The sequence below is a fragment of the Anabas testudineus genome, chromosome 21 (assembly GCF_900324465.2).
Source record: "Anabas testudineus chromosome 21, fAnaTes1.2, whole genome shotgun sequence".
Lineage (NCBI taxonomy): Eukaryota > Metazoa > Chordata > Actinopteri > Anabantiformes > Anabantidae > Anabas > Anabas testudineus.
Genome location: NC_046629.1, coordinates 20,297,899 through 20,320,642, shown reverse-complemented (window position 1 = coordinate 20,320,642; position 22,744 = coordinate 20,297,899). Strand labels below are relative to the sequence as shown.

At 42.2% G+C, this 22,744-nt stretch overlaps 2 protein-coding genes across 4 annotated transcripts; both read right to left on the bottom strand.

Moving 5' to 3' along the window:
* Positions 1-381: 381 nt before the first annotated feature.
* Positions 382-8,464, bottom strand: inhbb (inhibin subunit beta B). Its single transcript, XM_026376300.1, has 2 exons — positions 7,043-8,464; positions 382-2,705 (listed from the first exon to the last, which is right to left on the bottom strand). The coding sequence occupies exons 1-2, from the start codon at positions 7,428-7,430 to the stop codon at positions 1,897-1,899; spliced, it is 1,197 nt and encodes a 398-aa protein (XP_026232085.1). The 5' UTR covers positions 7,431-8,464; the 3' UTR covers positions 382-1,896.
* A 599-nt stretch (positions 8,465-9,063) lies between these two features.
* Positions 9,064-21,707, bottom strand: si:dkey-3d4.3 (ras guanine nucleotide exchange factor F). Of its 3 annotated transcripts, XM_026376298.2 has the most exons (9): positions 18,707-21,707; positions 17,173-17,564; positions 14,340-14,532; positions 14,052-14,134; positions 13,856-13,934; positions 12,733-12,779; positions 11,883-12,003; positions 11,283-11,472; positions 9,064-10,863 (listed from the first exon to the last, which is right to left on the bottom strand). In XM_026376298.2, exons 3-9 carry the CDS (start codon positions 14,506-14,508, stop codon positions 10,245-10,247), a joined length of 1,308 nt encoding a protein of 435 aa, XP_026232083.1. In that variant the 5' UTR covers positions 14,509-14,532; positions 17,173-17,564; positions 18,707-21,707; the 3' UTR covers positions 9,064-10,244. The 3 variants fall into 3 exon arrangements, with proteins under 3 accessions (XP_026232083.1, XP_026232082.1, XP_026232084.1); XM_026376297.2 differs by lacking the exon at positions 17,173-17,564 and having other exon boundaries at positions 18,707-21,706; XM_026376299.2 differs by lacking the exon at positions 17,173-17,564 and having other exon boundaries at positions 18,622-18,713.
* Between the last annotated feature and the right edge of the window lie 1,037 nt (positions 21,708-22,744).

The window sequence follows — 22,744 nt, the reverse complement described above, 5'->3', positions numbered from 1 at the left end:
CTCTACAGCTCCAGCTTATGAGAGACACTTAGACCTGACAGGCAGCAGGAGGGAGATGTTTTATGTTTCAACCAGTATGGACGAAGACTCAAGTGCGAGTGTGTGTGTGTTTTCTTGTAGTCCCCAGCTATGTGAGCCCCACCTTTTTTGTTTAGAGATGTCTCAGCCCAAAGCGGTTTACATCCAACACGTACAGATGTGTCAAATACATCTGCATGCGTCGGCTGAAACCCATCCTCTCTCTGGAGGAAAACACACAACAACAGTCTGAACAACACAACAGCAGAAAAGACATAAAAGTTACTAAATATTTAAGAAAACATTTTATTTTACATAAACTGTACAGATGACATTTATTTGACTAAATGATTCTTAGACAGGAACTAAAAATAACTTTCTTATTAAATAGAAAAATGAAACAAAAATAGAATTAAAGAAGAAAAACAATAAAAGGTGTTGCTTATTGTACAAAACAGAGAATGAAAACAGAGCTAAAGAAATGAAACTCATACATCGTACCCTGATACATTGGTAGGCCTTTTGCAAAAATTATTAAAAAAACAACGTACTGTAGACGTACAGAAACTCAATGGCCTCGCCATCTTGGTACAACAGCTCAAATCTTGGCCTCTTTGGTTCCATTAATTAGGTAAAATACATTTGAAACAAAATTCAATTTACTTCTATAAAAATAATTTTTCAATGGCAGTTTTTGTTTCACTAATCCCGCAACTTTTCAGTGCAAACGTCACAAGAATCATTCGCGAAGCGAAAGATCACTTTTCAAGTATCAATAAAGAGTCGAGGGCTGAAAGAGATAAAGGATAAGAGAGAGAGGGGAAGAGAGTAGGAGGAAGATAGAAAGAGTTCATTCTATTAGAGCATGTCAGATATGGGTATAGGTTATTATACATTGCATAGCTCATGTGGCACTTATTTACTAATAGGACAGGACACTCAGTACCCCTTAGAAGGCATTTCTTTTTACAAGTGCTATTCAGGGTGTGCATATCAGTTTCTGCAAGTGCTGCACTGCACTGCACTGCTGTGACCCACTGGGCCAGAGCTACGACCATTGCTCTCTCTTGAACAAGCAATCGAGGAACCAATTCTCTCTCTATTGCTCCCAGCGCACAGGTGAAGTGCACTTGTGACCTAGCTGTCATGGTAGCAGGGCCAGCAGCAGTCTCGACAAGCAGAAATTTGAGGTTGAGAGGCCCATAGTCCACTGCGTGAACGGACGCAGCGGCAGCTCAGTGGGGTTGCTTTGCCACTATACCGCTGCACGGTGTTCTAAGCGCTGACATTGTAATTCCATGAGAGAGGACAGTCCAGACTGTGTCTGTCGGCATAGCAGGGAAGTGCTGGTGTTCTGAATTGTATAAGCTGATGAATTGTCAGTGCTTTATTAAAACAAAAGTCTGTTATGTGCATAAAGTACTTAAGAGGGATGAGAGGAGGAGTCGGTGAAACCAATGATATCGTCTGATCCTGTCACCTTCCTTAAGCGCTTTTTATCTTCATTCTAGAGGATGACGGGCCATTATTTTTTGACTAGAAATGGCAAACTAGAGCAAAGTACCATTTGGTGATAATCATTCCCTTCTCCTTCTGCTGATGACCACTTGTCACTGAACGGACAACGCTTGGACAGCCGGCGTGTCGCTTGGTCTGATAAATACACATGCAGGCATGAACACGTGCAAAGACACGCACGCAGGCACGGACACCACACTGATACTTGTGTTTGCGAGATTGTACCAGCGTATGCATATGTTGCCTGCACAGACAGTAGGTATAGATATATTGTATATGTGTACCATACAATAACGTCCTGTTTGTACAAAATGCCTTTCTGACTGTTTCAAGTTCAGATCATCAAGGGTCGGCGTGGACTCAAGCACAGCCGCACTCCTCCACAATCATGTTGGGTACATCCCTCTTGACAATGTTGTATTCATCATCAAAGTACAGCATGGACATAGTACTGAGCTTTGTGGGGATGCAGCAGGAGTTGACCGAGCCTGGGCTCATCCCTCTCAGGCGGTACTGGTTAACTACAGCTGTGTGGAAGGAGGAAGCCGAGCCTGGTACACCTGCCATGTAGGCTGGGCAGCTGCCCTCACAGTAGTTACCGTAATAACCAGCAGGTGCAATGATCCAGTCGTTCCAACCAATAAGGCGGAAGTCTATGTAAAACTGTTGCCGACAGCAAAGACCCCCACTGGTTCCGTCACACTCCAGCCCCCGCTTGCGAATGCGGTGTTTTCCGTCGACCTGCCGCGCACGGACCACAAGGAAGGGCCGGTGGGAAGGGTCACCGGGGTCCACCAGCACTGGTGCCACACCAGCTGTCTCGCAGCCATCACAGTGGACCTCCAGATCCTGCCGTCGACTGCCTTTCCCAAACACAGCCCGCACTGCCTCGGAGAGGGGAAACGTATGCCAGCCACTGCGTTTCAGATCCACTCGCTTCTCCACCAGGGCCCAGCGGCCTGTTCCCCCTCCACTGGCTCCCACTGCACTGCCGACAGCCCCAGAATTCTGATAGTGGATATTGACAGTCACCTTCCTCCGCAGACCCTTCTCAGGACCAGGCAACACCCGGAAGTAGAGCCACAAGTTGGCCTGGGACACGAAAAGATTCTGGTTACCCTCGTTGGAGATGAGGAAATACAGACCAGACTTGGAGGATGTTTGTTCATCTGGAGACAAAAGAAAACAAAATAGATTGTTGTGAATATTCTGTTTCATTAAAGCATTACTGTAAGAGTGTAAATGTACGTTCTGGAGTTTTCAGTCAGTTTACTATGACTGAAAGCTCTGGAATTTACCCAGAAATAGTTAAGTTATTTGATTTTTAACACGTTAAGTTATTTGATTTTTATATGAGCTAAAGGCAATTTGTCACACATGTGCAAATATATGAAGAAGAAAGATCCCATAGAAGGGTACAGCTCTGTCTTTAAAGCACTATTTTCCCTTTGTTTTCTCTGTTCACCCTCAATCACTGTGTCAGGTGACCTCTGTGGCAACTCCTTATAGGCCAGCTGTGACAGAGTTCTGGGATCAGGCCCAGTTGGCCTCGGATCCAGCTTTGTAAGTCAAAAAAAGAGAGAGAGAGAAGGAGAGGGAGGGAGACCAGAGGAGAAAGATGAAGGAAAGACGTAAGTAGAAAAGGGTGGCGGACACTAGCCAAGGCTCCCCAGGGGTTCATTGAGTTCGCTGTTATTGCGCCCCCCCCCCCCCCCCCACGTCAACCACCCACATCCCCACTCTACCCACCACCCTCTTCCAGTGTGAGGACCCTGAGAGTGACAGCACAAAGACCCCTGTGAGGCACCGGGAGACAGCCGCGCTGCAGCTCAGCATTGAAACGCGTGGCTTTCCAGCAAAAAGCATGATGTGGCAAAAATAAAAGCCATTTACATGACACTGGACACTTTCTACAGCAGCACAATGAAGAGATCCCAGGCGTCTAAAAGTGGCAAAGGGCTCTCCCTGGAAGTGTTTTCTCTCTCTCTCTCTCTCTCTCTCTCCTTTTTTTTCCCTAAGCCTAATGATGTCTTCCAAATTAGCCCGAGGTAACTTGAAAGGTTTCTACTTACTACTTACTTTGTTTGCCGACTGATTAGTGTGTGTCAGTGTCAACAGGTGGCCACCAAAGACGGTGCCCCTCAACACCCACACCCCTCGCTCTTTAAGGTGCCTCACGCCTCTTCCTCCTGTAAACCATGTTTTTCACATTCACACAAGGGCCTGTTCAGACCAGCTCTCCACTCTGTAGCATGTCAGCTGGGAGCTCAACCACTTCGCACACACACACATATATATATATGCACATATTTGCATCCATCCATGCGCACGTATACACACCCCCCTAACCCCGAAAGAAAGCAATACATCAAATATCAGCTTTCTCAAAGGCTGCGTGCAGAGTATCAAATGCACGGCGAGAGCACACTGAAATCTATCTGAAGTGAACAACTTAAAGGAATCAGCTGAACAGCAGCTTTTGCTTGCGAATGCTGTAAAGGCCCCTCGGGGCTACAAGTAACTAACCTCACCTCAGTCAGTGCTCTGCGTTGTTACGTGCCTCAACAGCTCTGAGTTCAGAAAAAGAGGGGATGGCGCGGCACTGAGCTCAGGGTGACAGCTTGAGAGACAGAAAGTGAAGCCTGAAACGGATACTGATTATACATCTAAGTGCTATGCTGCCTGTTTGTCCAGGTGACTTGTTAAAGTGCACTTATTAATAAGGTGATGGGTTTCCATTCAGGATCCCCAAGTTATGCGCAGTTAAAGTATTTCCCATGGAGTGCTGGTGGATAAAAATGAACACGCTGAGTTTTGTGGAAATTGTCAGGACTTCTAATTAAAGTCCTCTTCATTTTTAAAGTGCTCAGAGACATTTAAATACCTAGAACTCCATAAAAATGGTTCAGTTCATATACATTCAAGTTTGATCACATTGCTTTTTTAGTACTAAGAGCGTAAAACTACAAATCATATGACTTCATCTGAAGTACCTTTGAGGAATGAATTGTTCTTTTCATCCAGGGTTACAAACAATTTGGAGCTGGCCCTGACACGCCTCGCCTGACCCTGTAGTGGAAAAGTTAGTGATTATCAGCAGACAGGACACCTGGGTGGGCTTGTGTGGATAAAGAGCTTCTTCAGCATGTCCCCACCTATGCCACCAAGTCGGGGGAAGAAGGCCGTGAGTGCAGGCAGGCAGCTCCAAAACTCATTACTGAAAGCTGCTGTTGACAAGACCACACGCTGTGGAAGGATAAGGGTGCGGTGTGCGGCACTTGTGGCTCCAACGGGAGCAGAGGCATGCGTGTAGCAGCCCTCAGGCTTGGTGAAGGTGAGGGTGGGAGGTGGGGGGAGTATTGGCCAGAGGTTAAAGATGCTGTGGTTCTGACTTTGTTGTTGTTAAAGCTTTACTTCTGGAGCATTTTTAATAAAGTTGCATAAATCATTTATGGGATCACAAGCCAAAGTGAGGCAGCCGGGTCCACTGAGGACTCAAACACACACTCGTGAGTGAATGTGGAAAATGTCTGGACCACGTCCAGGAGTGCCTTGACTGACAGCTCCTCATGAAAGAGCTGTGTCCTGAGGTAAACCTGCCAACCTGATCCATTGGAGGAACCGGGCCAGAGTTAATGACCTGCTATAATGAAGTCCTAATTCCATGTCTTGGACCACTTGCGAGTTCACTGGGTCCGAACGGCTGCAAGTGAACAATCGTGAAGAACAGATCTAAACTTCTCCATCGACCCTCTGCTCTCACTCACCCTCCCACCCTTCCACTGCCTGTGTTCTCCTGCTCCGCTCCCGTGGATACGGGACACCGAATCCTTTGGCGTGGACCCGCGGGACCATGTCAGGGGAGAAGGGAGATTGGCATCTTCTCCCTCGCCTGCCTGGGGCTGCTTGGCAGACCTCTTACCTCTGCTCTACAGCAACCGGAGATAAGAAGCCAGCTCCCTGGCTGACAAGAGCACAGTTAACCCTGTGCTGAGGGGAAACTGAGGATGCAAACTGACCCCGTTGCTCCACACATACACATGGCACATCAACACCTCGTTGTTGGCTAAACACATGCCAACCTAAACCTCCTCCAACGCACCTTGTCTTTAATTGTGATAAAAAAAAAAAAAACTAAACAATTCAGTGCTTGGGGGTGGTGGGTGCAAGGTCCCCTGGCTTCTGAAGACCTTGCCTCTGTGCCATGCACCCCAGCTGGCAGCGCCCGATGTGGGCGGGCGTGAGCCAGCTGGCCAGGAAGCAGAAGGGGTCTAGGGAGCAGGGACCCAAGCCAGCTCCATGGTACAATGCTAGACAAAAGCTCAAAGGTGTGAGGAAGAATGAAACTAGGGAGGGGGGAATAAAACAGAAGAAGAAGATGCAAAGATGCCCAGAGAACCTTTAGAACGACAAAAACATTCTTAACAACACTGCAATATGGACACAAACACACAATGTCACCCCCCACCCTACCCACCAACTCTACCATCATCTCTCCACCCCACACTCCCCCAATCTAACCCTGCATGGACTCAAATGTCTCATGCATTATTCTGAGCGATTTCTTTTGTTTTCTCGGCCCTGTGTGTGTGTGTGTGTGTGTGTGTGTGTGTGGTGTGTGTGTGTATTTTTTTCCTTTCTCCCCAACGTTGACATGTCGGGTTCAGCAGGAACACATAGTGCTCTTATAATAATTGCCTGGCTTTTGTTCCCTTGTCATGAGAGCGTTCAGATCATTCCCGTTGCAAGGCAGGACCTCGCAGCCCATTCAGGCTAATTGTACCAGCGGGGCCAATGGGAAACGACAGGATAGTGTGTGTTAGTGTGTGTTTGTGTGTGTATTTAAGATGTCCTATTTTAGTGTCCTTAATTGTATGTTTTCTTTTTGTTAAACCAACAGTTTGTGTCAAAGACACAGGTTCTCACACACTAACTGACAATTATTGGATTGTGACAAGCACAGATGATTTGAGGTGTGTGTGAGAGCAAGAGAGCTAGAGAGAGGAAAGGGTGTTCTCTTTGGACTTCTGAGAATTAGTTAGATACACATTCTTAGAGCGAGGGATAAATGGCCAATTGAGGGACTTTGTCTGTATTTAAAAGAGAGCTTTATACGTTGGAGTATTGAGTGTGTGGATTCAGAGGTTCTTTTTATCCCCTAGACAACACACGGGGTAATTTAAGGACTTCTTTTTTCATTTTCATCACTCTAAAACAGGAGGATTTACCAGCAGCTTCACTAGAGTGGACTGTGATGTAATAAGATGATGTAAATGATGACTGGACTGATCCAATTAGTTTATGGCGTTTCAAGCCCACTCTTCAGCCGGTGTCACCTCTATTCAAACCATCAGGACGTGAAGGTTCATGTACAGTATGAAGGAGGCTGGTTTCCACTTACCTGGCTCCCTGCGCTGCGCCTATTGTGTCTATATAAAGTCAAAACGCTGGCGGGGTTCAGCCAGGGGTCGATTGAGCGTGTGCGCGATGAATTATAGATTATTACCTGATTCGGCGAAGCTGATAATCTCCGAGTTCTCCGCCTGAACCTCGTTGTTGAACGCGGCCTGTCCGTCAAAGCTGGGGATCTCTACCCGGCCGTCCTCGCGCACCTTGCCGGCGTGCAGCCTCCTCAGAGCCGTGACCATCGCAGCCTTCGGAATGGGATGGGTGATGTTAGGTCTGTCCCTCATCTGCAGCCGGTTCAGTATGTGCCTCTTCACTGCCTCCAAGAGGTCTACGTTCATCCGCTCCGACTGATCCGGCGTTCGGAGTCCGCAGGATGCGCACGACTCTTGGGGCGAGCTCCGAGCCTCCGTCCCGGTGACCGAGCTGCAGCGCACGGACAGAACGCACGCAACCGCACAGGCCAGTGCCAACGCGTGTAGGCTCATGTTGCTAGACTTAAACTGAGAGTCCAAATGATTTTACAGAGAATATGATAAACAAACCCCCCTCAGCTTAAAGTTTCTTATCATTTACAAAGTTAGAAACTCCGGAAGAACATCCACTTGTGCTCCAAAAGTGAGACGCCTCCAGAAATCCACAAGAACCACAATGAAATCTTAGTATTCCCAAACACAGAGGGGTGAAATCGGGACGTTAATTAACTCCAGTCATTACGCACAGAGTCTTTTCCTGCACAAAATTCAAAGTTCATCCCTCTGACTGCAAAGCGCACTCAGGAGCTCTGATTGTTGACGCGCTCGTGTCATACCACGCTCACTTCAGACGCGTAATTTACCAAAACAAACCTCTACATGTAGGCATGGACATGTGTGCATGTCCTGCCGAAAAAAAGTCCAACTCAAACCTCCAGCACCACCACCTCTCTCCGTTCAGCCTTTAAACGCCTCCAGTCCGCTCCTTCTCATTCAAACAACGCGCACCGAGTGCGCCTCTCCAGCTGCAGCCCCGCGGACAATAACGTCCCCCCGCGTCTGTCGAATACGCGCCCGGGTACCACGGTGCGCTGCGTGCGCGCCGGTAGAGTAGAATGGGAGCTCCGTGCCTCCACGCAAGATGCTGCTCGCTGCGAGGGAGAGAGACCCCCGGTTTGAAATCACGACGACAGGGGCTCCGCGCACCCAAAGTTTTTATACAGGAGTCGAAACCACGTGGGGATTTCCACCAACTGGACGCAAGGGATTATTAGGCTACTACGTCTCCAGAGACACGACTCCTCTGCTGGAATAAGGTTTTATTATGGTAACACCCCCCCCCACCTACCCTGAGAGCTTGCATAATTGTTTTTTTTTTTCTGACTTACAGGCTGCGGTGTGAGCCACGGTTTGATCATCCAGCTCCAGGATCAGCTGGAAACGCTGGATTCCAGGTCGGATGCTGCGCTGCCGTCGTTAGCACGTGATTATTAACTGTATTTCCATACAACACCTCGAATTCACTCTGAAATGAGCCCTGTCCCGTCTCCTGAAATCACACATGCTCCGGTTCATGAGGGTCAAATAAGGTCATCTGCCGGGGGGGAGGTAGTTGTTAAACTGAGTAACAAGTGGAAGGTTAGAAAAGAATCAATGCGAGAAGTCAGACAGGAAAGATGGAAGTTTGCATCAAGTGAGTTGACGGTGGGCCATGATGCAGTGTTACTGAACAAATGGCGCCACCTAGCGATGCAAGTCGTTCATTACACACTGCAGCAGCTGCTAAAAAAAGCACTGCCAAGAAAACTTGCAAGTAGGAGAACCATCCTGATGTGTACTGTACACTGGACAGAGGCAGACACTTGAAGTGTGCTTCAAGTGATACAATGTAAAGGCACAGTAGGTGATGCTGCTGTATAAGCTGCACATCAAGACTGTTAAGACTGTTAGATATAACTTGGCGACAAAGTAATGAACCCCACCACAGTCACAGAGCTGTGATAGAGACTGGAAGAAGAGTGGACCAGAATCACTCCAGAGGTAGAGGAAGTGTGAGACACTAGTGATGTCCTGTGGCCACAGGTTTGCTGAAGTCACTCAAAGCAAAGGCCTGTACACTTCCTACAATTTGAAATACAGCTGATGATGTTGATATTTTAAAATCTATCTTTATTCAAAAAGTAATTTCTGTGTAATTACAATCTTTTGAATGGTACTGCACACAGATAACAATGGGAAGGATATTGTAATACAACGCTGATGATGCTGACACTACAAGAGTCCACTTTATCACTTGTTCATGTACTTTAATGTACTCAATACTGATATATTTTCAGCCTTGATATAACAAGGTGATTAAATTAAATTCTGTAGTGTAGGAGGAGGATTTTCAGGAGCAGCAACAAAAATCACAAGTTTGCGCTCGTGTCATACCACGCTCACTTCAGACGCGTAATTTACCAAAACAAACCTCTACATGTAGGCATGGACATGTGTGCATGAAAATCCAAGTTTGTCTTTGTGTCTAACAACATGACATTCAATACCTACTTAGAAACACAGCACATACCAGTTTAGATACACTTGTCATGTACACATGCTAATTTCCTGGCTCAGCAAGTCAGATTTAATTAGTAGTTAATTAAATTTGAGTACATTTTCATTTAATTATTATGTTTTAGTCAGTTTTAAGTTATTTCAATGACTATTGTGGGGTTTTCTTTCTTTACCAGAAGGGTACCAACAATTGTGTCCAATAAATCCTTGTCTCCTACGAATTGCTGACTTCCTGTCTCCGTCTGCAACACTTACAACCACCAATTCATTTTTAAAATAGGACACAAAAATATTTTCAAACAAAAAAATCTCAACCATATCATGAAACAGCTGTGGATTTATACACATTTGGCATTCCAGTGAGTATTACATACCTGGCAGTAGGATTTAAATTTGAAATGGACTCACCCAGGCCTCTGTGCTCACTTTTTTTCTCCCAATTCAAAGAAATCAGATTCCTGTTCTCATCAGAGAGACAGAACAAGAGGCATTCACCTGGCCTGCCACATGCCCATGAGGCACTGTGCCTCATTTACTTATTTATTCTGTGCACTTCCAAAAAGCTGCTAGATACAAGAATCAAGCACGCATGTGGTGTGGCCTGGTGATTGTGATTTAGCAGTTTTTTAAGTTCATATGTTTGAATGTCTACTCGGTGCACAAAATAATATATATTGACAGAATGTCAACAAACATGTCATAATGTAACAGGTTTTTCACACTTCTCACATCAATAAAAACCTCTGTAGAGTCACAGTCGTTCACAGGCTGTTACCAGTCTGTCATAGTCATGTGCCATAAGGAGACAGGGCTGTGACTTGTACATGGTCTTCCTCCCACGATCAGCAGCAGGTCGGGCAGGTGCTTGGCTATGTCTTCATCCTCATCGTGGGGCAGGTCTTCCTGGGTGAAACTCCACTGTTTCTTCAAACACTTGTTCTCAAAAGTCAAACAATTTCCAGTGTCTTGTGCATTTTTTCCTGTCAAACCCTGTTTGCTGCTGTCTGGCTCTGAACATTTTAAGAGGCTTCTGTAGCACTTGTCAGGGCTGAATGTCTCCAGCTCTATAGCTCCCTCTGATCCTAGGAAAGTGAGAGGTGTGGGGAAGCACTTGTTGTTAAAGGGCCTGGGTTTGTTGTCCAGTCTTGAGCTGGAGGAGGGGCTGCTGGTGTTGGACTCGTAGCTGGGACCCAGCCCAGTGCAGCAGTGGTGAATCTTGTTTGGGGCAACAGAGCCTGGGTGTGTGGCAACCTCCCCCCATGTCTGAGTGGTGAAGCTGTACCTCCACAGGCAGTTCTTTGGAGAGTTCTGGCTCTCGCCTCCCCCAAAAACAAGCATACTATCCTTGTAGACCACGGCCGAGTGCCCTGTCAGTTTAGAGGGGGCGGACCTGAGGATAACAGTCATAAGTGAGGTTAGCACATCCACCAATGAATTGCTTCTATTCTCTGAACTCTAAACCTGATTTTCTAGAACCAACTGTTTGATTGGACTAAGACACAGGCTGCCAAGAATGAGCCTTGGTACAAATGCAACACACAGGAAAAAAAATGAAGATAGCTAAATAATATAATGACTAAGAAATATCAAAAATAGAATTACAATATAAATGATGCAACACCTGAAATTAAATATGGACTAATCTATAAAGAGGATGCAACTGAAAGCTAAAGTAATGACCATCCAGTACTGTTGACTAGTTTTCAGAACTCTTGACTTCTTACAAACAAACTAGCACTAGCCAGTATTAGGGCAGCAGCTTTTTAGGATTCTTCTGCGATGTCAAGCTGAGATGAAATCACTACTCACCTAGTTCTGAGAATACTCCACACGTGGCTGGTGGAATTCCACTTCCAGAAGTCTCTCTGCTCTCTCAAACCTTTCAAGCCCCCAAAGACATACATGCAATCCTGGTAGACCACAGCTGAGTGACTGTGTCTGGGACCTGGGCCTAATGAGCCCTTCTGAGAACCATTCAGCAGGGACCAATCCATGGTATCTGTCATTCACATAAACACACATGAATATCTACAAGTAATGCACATACTGGACCCATGCCATGTGTTCTCTGCAGCAATTCCTGTCTTTGACAATTCAAACAGAAGCTTCCACTTAATAAATAATCCCCCAACTTCTTATTTGAACATGTATGCAGCAGACTAGAGTATGGATTTCTGTCAAAACCCATCATGAGCTTGATACTGCAGCTGCTGAAGGTTTGGGCAGACCACATGAAGGAAAAGTGCTGACTGTTCCGTCACCAGTGCCTTGATGCCTGATATATTCACAGAAGATCCTGAGTGTAGTTGAAGCATTAACAACTTGAAAACAAAGCTTGTATCCAGGTGTGGCTATATATATATATATATATATATATATATATATGATGAAAACCTGTTCTAAACTCACCAAAATTCAAACTCCAAAAGTCCTGTGAAGAACCTTTCATGTCTACAAAACCTCCATACAGCAGCATAGCAGAACCCATCACCACAGCACTGTGTCCTTTTCTGTTGGTTGGCGCCTGGGCCTAGACACATACACAGAGACATACACAGTGAGATACACAGAGACATACGCAGAGACATACACACACTATGGTAAGAGTTAGGCAATATACAGTAAGCTCAAATTGGATACCATGGGAAAGCTTAATGCCTATTTCTTTGTTCTCTCTTTGTGCATGGATCCTACAGGATATCAAGAGTGTTTCGGGGATATTGGTGCACAGAGAGTACACCTGTGCAGCCCCTGCTCTGTTTAACACACCTGGAAGTTGGGGAGTTTCTGGTATGCACGCTGAAAAAAATCATAACTCCTCCAAAGCAGCTTAGAGCTCAAGTTTCTCTTTGTGTCTAACAACATGACATTCAATCATGTTGCAGTGGAAGTTTTCATTCAGACATACGTCGGTCTGTGGCATGTGAAGATTAAAAACACTAAGAAATAAATGTGTCTTGATTTGTGTTGTATCTTTCTTTCAGTTAATGATGTTTAAGGTCTGCTAAATACAGTGCTAACAAGAACGCTCTACAGTTCTGCATCTTGTGCATGAAAACTGCTGTTTAAAACTGTTACTTCAACAACTGTCACTGAATGTAGTTTTCTGACTGATTAAATTGACTAACTCCTGTTTTCTTTATGCCTGCATTTTATTAACCTCTGATAGTAAACAACTAATCGTGTCATCATTGAAAGGAGTGTAGTGGTTTTATAATATCTGTTATATTATATATAATATATTGTGTGAGTTCTGTACCTGAAGGGAGCGTGGTTTTCCTTGACAGTGTACCCATTTCTGCTTTGCTAAAAAAAACACAGCACACAATAAAAGAAAATGAAAGTGAAGTAGAGCTAGTAGTGTGGACTCACATTCATATACAGATAAGACTGTAGTATAAAAGCTCAACTGGGCATGCAGAGTGTATAAATGGATGCTTTAACATATTAAATTCAGAAGTGGTGAGCAGCATTGCCATCTTTGAATTTGAGTAGAATGAGAAAAACCGAATTTTTGAAAACAATAATCCTGATAAAGAATAAAGATGTTCTACAATACAGATGTTCAGTAAAGAGACTCTCATCTGGCCTATAGCGCCAGTGGTTTGACCCCTGATTCCTCCTCTCATGTTGAGGTGTCTTGGACAAGACACTTAAACCATGTAGTTGCGCCATCATATGTGTGTCAACTGTCCAACAACAATTTCCCCAGGGGGATCAAGAGCCTCTTGATCCAAATAATTCAAATTAAATTAAACTTAAATTATTAATATGATATCAATGGAACGAATAACAGGTAGAAAACGACTTTTGATATTTAAATTGATGGGATTCTCTAGAGTGAAGAGATTTTCTGGAACTGCATCACCTTTGGATCCCGTTATTTTGCCGACCTCAGTATGTAAACTCAGAGTGGATTGCCTTATTTTTCATTCTCACTTTGTTTCAAGAAACAGCGTGACCCTTCACAATTGGGCTCTACAGGAGAGTGTGTAGAGCCTGTGAAGGGGAACGATGCAAAAAAGTTTAGTAAAAATTAAAAAAAGAATTAGATTTCAATTAACCTTATTTCAGCAGATCAATCAGCACTGATTCCAAACACTTCTTTGACACAGCTCTTTTATATGACTAATATTTATCTAAATACATTTAGTAAACATTTAAGTTTTTTTTAAAAACACATTTCAGAAAGAGAAACATTTCTTAAGTCTAAATGTGAACTATGGTACTGAATATTTTCACAGAGACTTGAAGGCGAAACTCTACGATCAACATGTGGCAACATGTTTTGTGTTTCAAGCCTGATTTTGCTGACAATAGTCTGAAGAACTGGCTGCCACTCTTAAGTTCTACCATACATGCACCCCCACCGTGAAACTCACCAATGTCAAATACCCAAAGGGCACATTTGCACTTGGTGTATGCAGAATCCAGCATTCCACCAAACACATAGAGGACGCCCTGGAAAGATCAGAACAGTGTGACAATAGCTGAGAGGATTTATATGTTTTGTGTGATTTAAAGTAATAAATAAAAAAGTGGATTAAAATATAAATACTGATTGTGATGTGTTTGTACCTTATAAGCCACCATAGAATGCTCTTCTAGCTCTTCTGGTGCAGCTTCACTAGTGCAGCTCAACTCCGTCCACTCATTACGCACTAAGATATGAAACACAATTATTTGTGTGATTGCTGGAGAATAATTCTCTTGTATTCTCTGTTTTCTGGATTTCATTTTGATTCACCATATAATACAGGACAGTATATTTCTCTATATGCATCATTGAAAATACTCAATAAAAATACAATACAATAAAGGCGATGTGTCACATGAATGAAGTGATCATCTGTATCTAGTCCTTACCTACACTGTACCTCCAGAAGTCCCTCAGACAGCTGGTATCTCTGCCTCCCAGGATATAGACACTTCCATCATAGCTGCAGCAGGCGTGTTTATAGCGATCACATGGGGACGGGCTGCTCTGGAGGAGCGCAGTCCAAAGAGAGTTGCTAGTTTGACTCATAGCTGGCATCCTCCAATCTCACCGGACCATTGTCTAAAAGAAGCAACATGAAGGTGTTATATATCTATATAACTATATAATATAGAAACTATCATACTGACATGTTATATTGCTCCAAATGTTCATATACAGAGAGGTGCTTCAATGCTAATTACAACATTATACCTCCTTTATTTGATAAAGGAAAAAGAGCCAGACTAAAGACGCCTCGTGTTATATGAGTCCCAAATTCATCAGACTAATGAGATCACTTCCATTCCGTGCTCACAATGGGAGGGGAACAGTTCAGTTTGACTAGGCATGGTAGGTATCTAGTTTGATCAGTAAAAGAGTCTGCAAAGGGTTCTCAACCACTATGGCAATAGTTATGAGAAACCCCATTAAGAGACCATGGTGACGAATGGATCTATCTCTACACACAAAGCCACAAAGTATACAAGAGCACTTCTCTTCAACACAAGGAGCCACATAGTGATTAAAAAATGTGGCAACTGGACTTTTAAGTTCTTGAAGACATTTCACTTTCCATCCAGAATGCTTCCTCAGTTCTGACTGACTGGCTAGAAAGTGGCAATGAAAGCATACTTGGGCTTGGTTTGGGTATCACACACTGATGAAAAAGGTGCATACCGCCAGCTAATGTATCAGATTATGTGTATTACATCTGTGCTCGGGCTCAGAATATTAAGCACAATGTGAAAGCAGGCCAGTAGGGGACTGAATGAAGTGAATAGGACTGATACCTTTCAGTCCTTTATACATGTCACTGTCACTCTCATTTAAACAATATTATTAGATACACTTCCATAAATTTCCATTGCTACGCAGATGTGCGCATCTCTCTAACCACCAAAGCCTCTAACTGTGACAACACATACTAGAATACAATATTACAGCATTTGGAACGATGAGCCACTGTGTTTTAGACTGATAGTTGTAGTAGTTATGGTCGCAGAGTCTGTTCAACTGAGACTATGACTCAGAGAACCTGGCTGCTATGTACTCTTTGCACAGAGGGAAACACACTAGCATAAAAGTACTGTGAAGTCTGACTCAGGGGAGTTTCTGGTCACAAAATGTTTTTGTACAATTCACAAACTCTCTAACTACAGTAAGGATCATTACATTTTACAGTTTATATTTAATTACTTTGGGAAAAACTATATTGAACTATATATATAACTATATTGAATAAAACTTCTTAGAATTTCTTACATTTACATTTGGCAAGATAAGATACTTTCAGCAGAGATGCTTTTGTGTACACATCTACGAAGGCATGCCCCTGGACAAACACCCTTAGAATTGTCATTGGACCCTTTGTTGTGTGCTCAGATTAGATGATTAGCTCAGATAACTGACCATCTTCACATCTTTGTCTTACATCGACAAAGCCAGTACATGGATCTGTACTCAAACAAGCGGTAGGGATAACGTTTAGGAGCTTTGGAATTACATTAAAGCTAACTTAAACTATAAAGCAGTAACAAGATTTATAAACAGACTTTAGACTCACTTAAGGGCTTATAAACCACTTATATTGTGATCTTTTATTTTTTCCTCTGAACCTGCAAGAACAGTGTGTTTGATTTAAGTGTAGCACAAGTAGGTAGTGGATTAATATGTTTTTGTTATCAGGATACAAATATCCTGAAGTAGGGATTTATTAGGGTATGAATTTGACATTTTGGCCCACCCGCAACAACGGCTGGTGGTTTAATGAGATAATAAGGTACAGAGCTGTGAAAAACTATTGGCCCTCTACCTGAATTGAATATTTTTTTTCCATATTTGTCACACTTAAATTCAGATCATCAAACTACTTTTATTATAAGACACATATGTTGAAAAGGAGCTTTGAAAAGATATGGCAGACTTTAAAATGCATTTAAAATTTTAAGTTATTCTAATATTTTGATTAGAAAAATAAAAATAAAAGCTGTATTTTTTATTCAGAATTATTGAATTTGAAATTTTGTATGTAGTAAGCTCAAAAACCTGGTTTAGAGTAAACAATATAGAAATAGAGTTATGCTTGTGATGGTGAGCCCTAGGCTTTAATATGAGTAGTAAACAGAGAATATCTAAGCTAAACACTTTTTGTCCACAGATCACAATGTATGTTACACAGTATTAACTTGAGGAAAACTGAACGACCGCCATTGGGATCTATGCTGCTGTATGGAGGTTTTGTAGACATGAAAGGTTCTTCACAGGACTTTTGGAGTTTGAATTTAGGTGAGTTTAGAACAGGTTTTCATCATATTATATATATATACATACATATATATATATTTATATATAGCCACATCTGGATACATGCTTTGTTTTCAAGTTCTTAAGGCTTCAACTAAAGTCAGCACCATTCAAATCATCATTATTATTATTATTATAACACAGTTTGTATTTTCTCTCTGCACAACAATGGACACTGAAAAGTCTTTACATTGCATACTGTGTTTTAGGAAGGCTGACTTTACTGCTAGCAGGTGACCTCTGTTGTCCTCACAACAAATGTTTTATACTTGACTGGGCTCTGCTGGTAACATGATCATGTAAAGATAAACAATAGGTTGACTTTTTTACCATTTGGAGAGTTTATGTATAAATAATAACCTAACCTAACCTAACCTGACCTATTGTGTAACATAGAGATATAAAAGCAGAAATTACCAGAGGAACGTGCTTTGTTCATTGAAGATTTGGATCAGACTCATGAGCATGGTTGCTTAGTTTTTTAGTTTAGCAGCAGCGTTTTTTGGGAAATTCACAACAGACGTGCAGCTAAACTTGGTTAGTAGAGTGTCGACTGCAGCCTCAGAAGAAAATGAGAAATGCACAGTAACAGAAAAGTAAAGTATTTTATGAGCTGTCAAACATTTTCTAGTAGATATAAAAGATGAACCAGAAAATGAGAATAATCCAGGCGTCTTAAAACAGAAAAAGCCATAAAAACAGATTTATGGGAGTTGACTCAGCTGTTGCAGTGAGTGGAGATGAACCAGTACTGACTCCAGTGAAGTCAAGTGCAGTAAAGGCACCAGCATTACATTGACATTGACTACCTGAAGCGAGAATAAGGACAAATGTCAGTGCTGATTTAAAATAAGCAGCAACAGCAATATTAAAGTGCACTTTAATGCATCTTTTCACAATATGCATGAAGATACAGGACATGTAAGATGTTAAACATTGCTTTTTGAGTTTGGTTGTCATTTTTTCATGCTGCAACATCTATGATGAAGGTACATTCAGTTTTCCCAAAGTCACACACTAGTCATAAGTTCTTTAATGACTGTTTGCAATGAATGATAGAAGAACAAAATACAGGACTAGAAAGGATTAACTGAATACTAGAATAACTGAATACAACAGGGACTAATGTTAAAGTACACTGATATCAAATGTACTTACTCTCTGATAGCTTATCTCCAGTATACTATACTGAGACAGAGAATGAATTAAAGACTAAAATGTCAAACATACAATGACCTCTGTCACAGAGAAGACATCACAACACAGTAGAATAGAAAATACAGACTCTTTAAAACCTAACTTGAGGCTCTTGACACACACGCCGACATCTTTACAACTAGCTGCCATGAGCAGCGGCCACAGACTTCTGACTTCTGCATCCACTGCTAATGTTAGCTCAGCCAAACAGCACATCTAAGACGCAGAAGCGTGTTTGTAAAAGGGCAGAATGGACTTTCGCCGTGGAGACTGGATTTCTATCGACAGAAATGCTAAGTCCACAGTAGTTACGGTGAACGCTAGCTAAAAGAAGTAGCGCTGCTGTAACGGTCGGTGGTTAGTGAATAGCATGAGAGCACGTAAGGAGAAACGCGATCCGTTAATTCACGGTTCGCTTTCAGTTTACCGTCGTAACGTTACGTTGGATTTCAGGAGGTAGCTGCTTGATATAATTGGTCAACGTGAGTTAAAACTTTAGTAAAACATATTTGAACACGTTAGCAAACCTGAGGCGAAAACAACGTCAAGAATGGTAAGTTAACAGTGAAGTTAGAGGAGAAGGAAATGGGGCTCAACTTTAAGAAGTTAGAGTGTTCTTTACGGAGCCCTTATTTGATTTATTTAACACGAAAAGTCAAATTCATTTACCTTAACAAAATATGTTATGCTCTCAAACCCGGCGGGAAAAACAACAATAGCTGTTAAAAAAAAAAAAAAAAAAATGTTGAGTTACCCAACAGATCCAGGCTGCTCCTCTCCGTCTGCGAGTTGTCTCTCTGTTGCATTCAAGGCCACCTCGTAAATAACTTCAAGAAACCTGAGTGTCGAAGTCACGTTACAAACAGCATCACAGCAGTGAGAAACCTGAAGGTTGTGCTGGAGTCTATCTCAGGGAGGGGTACAGCCAGTCTATCACACACTCTTACTAAAATATATTGCCCAAACTTTGTGGGAAAGTTACATTTCATAAAGTGGATGTGATGGTGGTCCCTCACCTCAGCTCAGTGGAATAATTTACCCACCTGTACGCTCAGCAGCCTCACGCCACGTTTTCAACAATCTGTTATCAACTTTCTCTGCATTTAAGTTTTAGTAATTTAGGACGAAAGGACATTCAATTTCCCTAACAAAATATTTTTTGCCTATCAGTAGAAGTTAATCATTTTCACGAGGTAAAACTGTATCTAACTATTATCTAGGCGAAATGTTATGTTTTGCACATAGGTGTACTCCAAAGGGAAGTTTGTGCTGTTTATACATCGCAAGAGGAAATTATTTTTAAGGAAACAAACTTATTAGAGCCAGACAGTTACAATCCAGAGTCAGCATGGCAGGTGTTATGCGTGCTAAGAAGTAACAAGAATAGTTAAACATCTCAAATTAAGAAATTAAAAACTTTATAATTGTGATGAATTTCCGCGGTTTCGCGGTTCCTTATTAACCCCTGTGCACAGGTTTCCACATAAATACTTCTCTGTTACTCCTACAGGGCTCAGTATAGAGTCTATTTAGGCGTGCATCAATGCTAAACACCGTCTGTCTGTATGTTGGGCAGTTCTCATTAGGACTTGCTGTTCAACATTGTATCTCATCCAGCACTGATGACATCCACGTAGTTCCTGAATGTCTTCTTGTGGTCTAATCTTACATGCAGTGCATTTTTAGCATTTCTGTTTAACAACACAAAGTTGTGGCCTTTCGCATTCTTTTTTGCAGGATCTTCTCTGTCTGGTCTAGAGCTGATTTTCTGAATGAACGAATTCAGCTACTAATACACATTTTTCATTTTTTTCTGTGATGTCAGCACCAAGTGTTTTTCCAAGTGTGCTGCCATCTCAAATGCAAAGAGTTGTTTCTCTTCAACAATTATGAGTGCCCATGCCTCACAACCTTACGAGGCAATCCTGTCTCTCTGTGGAGCTACACATGTCGTTTCACCCTCTGGACCGGTCTGACTTGTCCTGGTGCCCCGCTTCTGGTCGGCTATCTCGTCGCTTGGATGCCTCTGTGGGATGCGTGTGGTGACTGGGGTTGGTTACACGCTACCATGAAGACGGTCCTGGCCTCGACGGACTTCGGCAGCTGTTTCTCTAAAGTCTTGACTTAACGTTAGTCGCTTAATAGTCCAGGACTGGAATTTCCAACAAGTCTACCAGGACCTGAACTGCCTGCTCCCTAACACATAGCATGTAATCACCCATATGAGGTTGGGTTCCCTGTTGAGTCTGGTTCCTCTCTCTGGTTCCTCTGGTTTCTTCCTGTTCCCTTCTTAGGGAGGTCTTTCTTGCCACTGTCGCCCTCGGCTTACTCATCGGGGACAATTTGATTATTATGAATATGTATGAATCACACACATGATTCATACACAGTCACTGTTCATGTAAACTTCCATAGTGCCTTTGCTTGTGTAAAGCTGCTTTGCGACAATGACAATTGTTAAAAGTGCTATAGAAAAAAATTTGAATTGAATCGGCTATGATCGATCTGTACATTCTCATTTTACTAGTCTTAGATTAATGAACTCGGGGTGGATATTTCTGGTCTTGCTCCTCTGTCATTTGCGCTTCAGCGTTGCTCTTCATCCAGTTGCTGATGATCTCTGAGACGATCTTACCTACATGACAGATGGTACTATTTGTGTACTGATTTTCACATTTGGTTGTGTCCTCTGTCTTTGAGATAGTTAGAAAAAGGAAACATCCTCATCTGTGTCTATTGATGCATTTTAGAGGCCTTAGCCTCACTCATGCCACCTACTGAATATGTGGATGCTGATGATGCATCTTTCAATTGCTTTCTTGTTGGTTTTGACCTTTTATAAAGAGAGTGTGCATGTCATGTTTGTCAAACCAGTCATCACATGCAGCTTACTCAATTAAAGTCCAGAAAGGTTTAGGGTGTCAGTGCATGTGTGAAGGCTGCTTAAAGTAACTCTTCTTTGTGTTTCTTCCTCTTTTGAATATTAAACTGCTTCCTAATGTTGCTTATCACAAGATTTTGGTTGTTGAGCATGCTTAGTACTATTGCACTTGGAAAGCTTCGTGCATTAGTGTTGCGGCTCTTCTACCATCATCACTCATCTAATCACTCATCATGAAATCGTTCATCTGGCGTATTCTATCACCTGGTGAGCTCCAAGTCCATTTCTGTGAAATTGAAATGGACCAAATAGCCATAATGAATGAAAACTCCTGGACTATAGTGACTGATGTAAAGCACAAAACACATAAAAAAAACAACATATGTTCAAAATGAAACAACTAGTTCTTTCCAAAAGATCAATTTCTTAATCTACAGTCATAAAATGTGTCATTGTTTGGAAAGAAGGTGGCACAGAAATCCAACTCTATATGTTTTATATTGTATTGAGCTACTAATATGAACCTTGGAAAGATACATATTCAAGGGCATTAATCATAATGTCTATAAATTCCCACTATTTCTAATAGTATGTGAAGGCAGCAGTGGTGCAGTAGAGGTGGGGCGAGTGTGTGTTGTTGAAACACACCTAATTGAATCTTTAGCTCAGGAGAGTAACTTATGTCAGAGACAGTCATGATAGCACATGACAACAGATCTTGCTTGCAGCTTTGTGATCGGACATGCGTTTGCTTGTGTAGTTTATCTAGAATACTGTGTTTAATGTTCTTATTTTAGTATTTTTATTGAAAAGCAACATTTTTCTGTTCTGCTGGCATTGTATAAATGTTAATGTGCGAGCTGTTTGTGTTACACTGTAATTCAGAAATTGTTATTTCAATTAAAAGAATGTAAGTATAAGTTCCCCTGAAATGAATTTTCTTCTTCTTACAACATGAATGTGTCATTCTGCAATTACTGTCTTCGACAAGCAGAGGGTGCAACCGTGAGTCCCTCCTCTATCCCAAAACACTCACAGGTGATCAGTAGCCTGTATGAATAAAACAATAAATGCAAGCAGGTATAAAACAGTTCTGCAACAATATCTGATGCTGTCCTGCACATTTAATGTATTATGGGGTTTTTGGACACAAGACCAAAGAAGCTCAGAAGTGAAAGAAGACAACTAAGTTCCTGTGCTCCACTGGCCAGGTTACTCAACTCCAGAAGAAAATACCTGGAACCAAATGAAGTTTCTGAATATGCAGCCGTCAGTAAGTTACAGGCTGCAAAAACAAAGGCACAAAACCAAGATAAGGGATTGAGCCTCGAATCTCCAGATATCCTGGTTGAATTTATCCTTGATTTGGTTGCACAAAAGCTGGATCGATTAATCCCAGTCTAGTTACCATTGAGATTTATTCTGTGTTGCTTGTGCTGTGGTTTTCCATTCATCCCTACTTAATTTAGCCCGGACTCAGTTGCAAAGAAGCAGGTTAAATTAATCTGAACTAAGTTACTATGGAGATTTATTCTCTGTTGTTAGCCTTGTCCAGAGCAGGCTAGTAGATATTAATCCTATAGAGAGCTGTCTTTATGTTCAGCTGTCTGAACTATTAGAAATGAATGTTTTCTTCTATATGTTGCCTCATTTCATATATTGTGCTTTAAAATACCACAGACAGTGTTTGATTTAATTATGTCTATATTGCATGGTTTTTAAAAAAAAAAAATCTTTTAGCTATTCATGTGGTAATTGTGATTACTGTCAGACCTTTTTTTTGTATCACTAGTTTTATGAAGATTGCTGTTTATATGGATATCCCCTTCACTTCATACATCAAAGATATCTCTAGAACTGCCTTTTTTCACCTGAGACACATTGCTAAAATTAGGAGCATCCTGTCCCAAA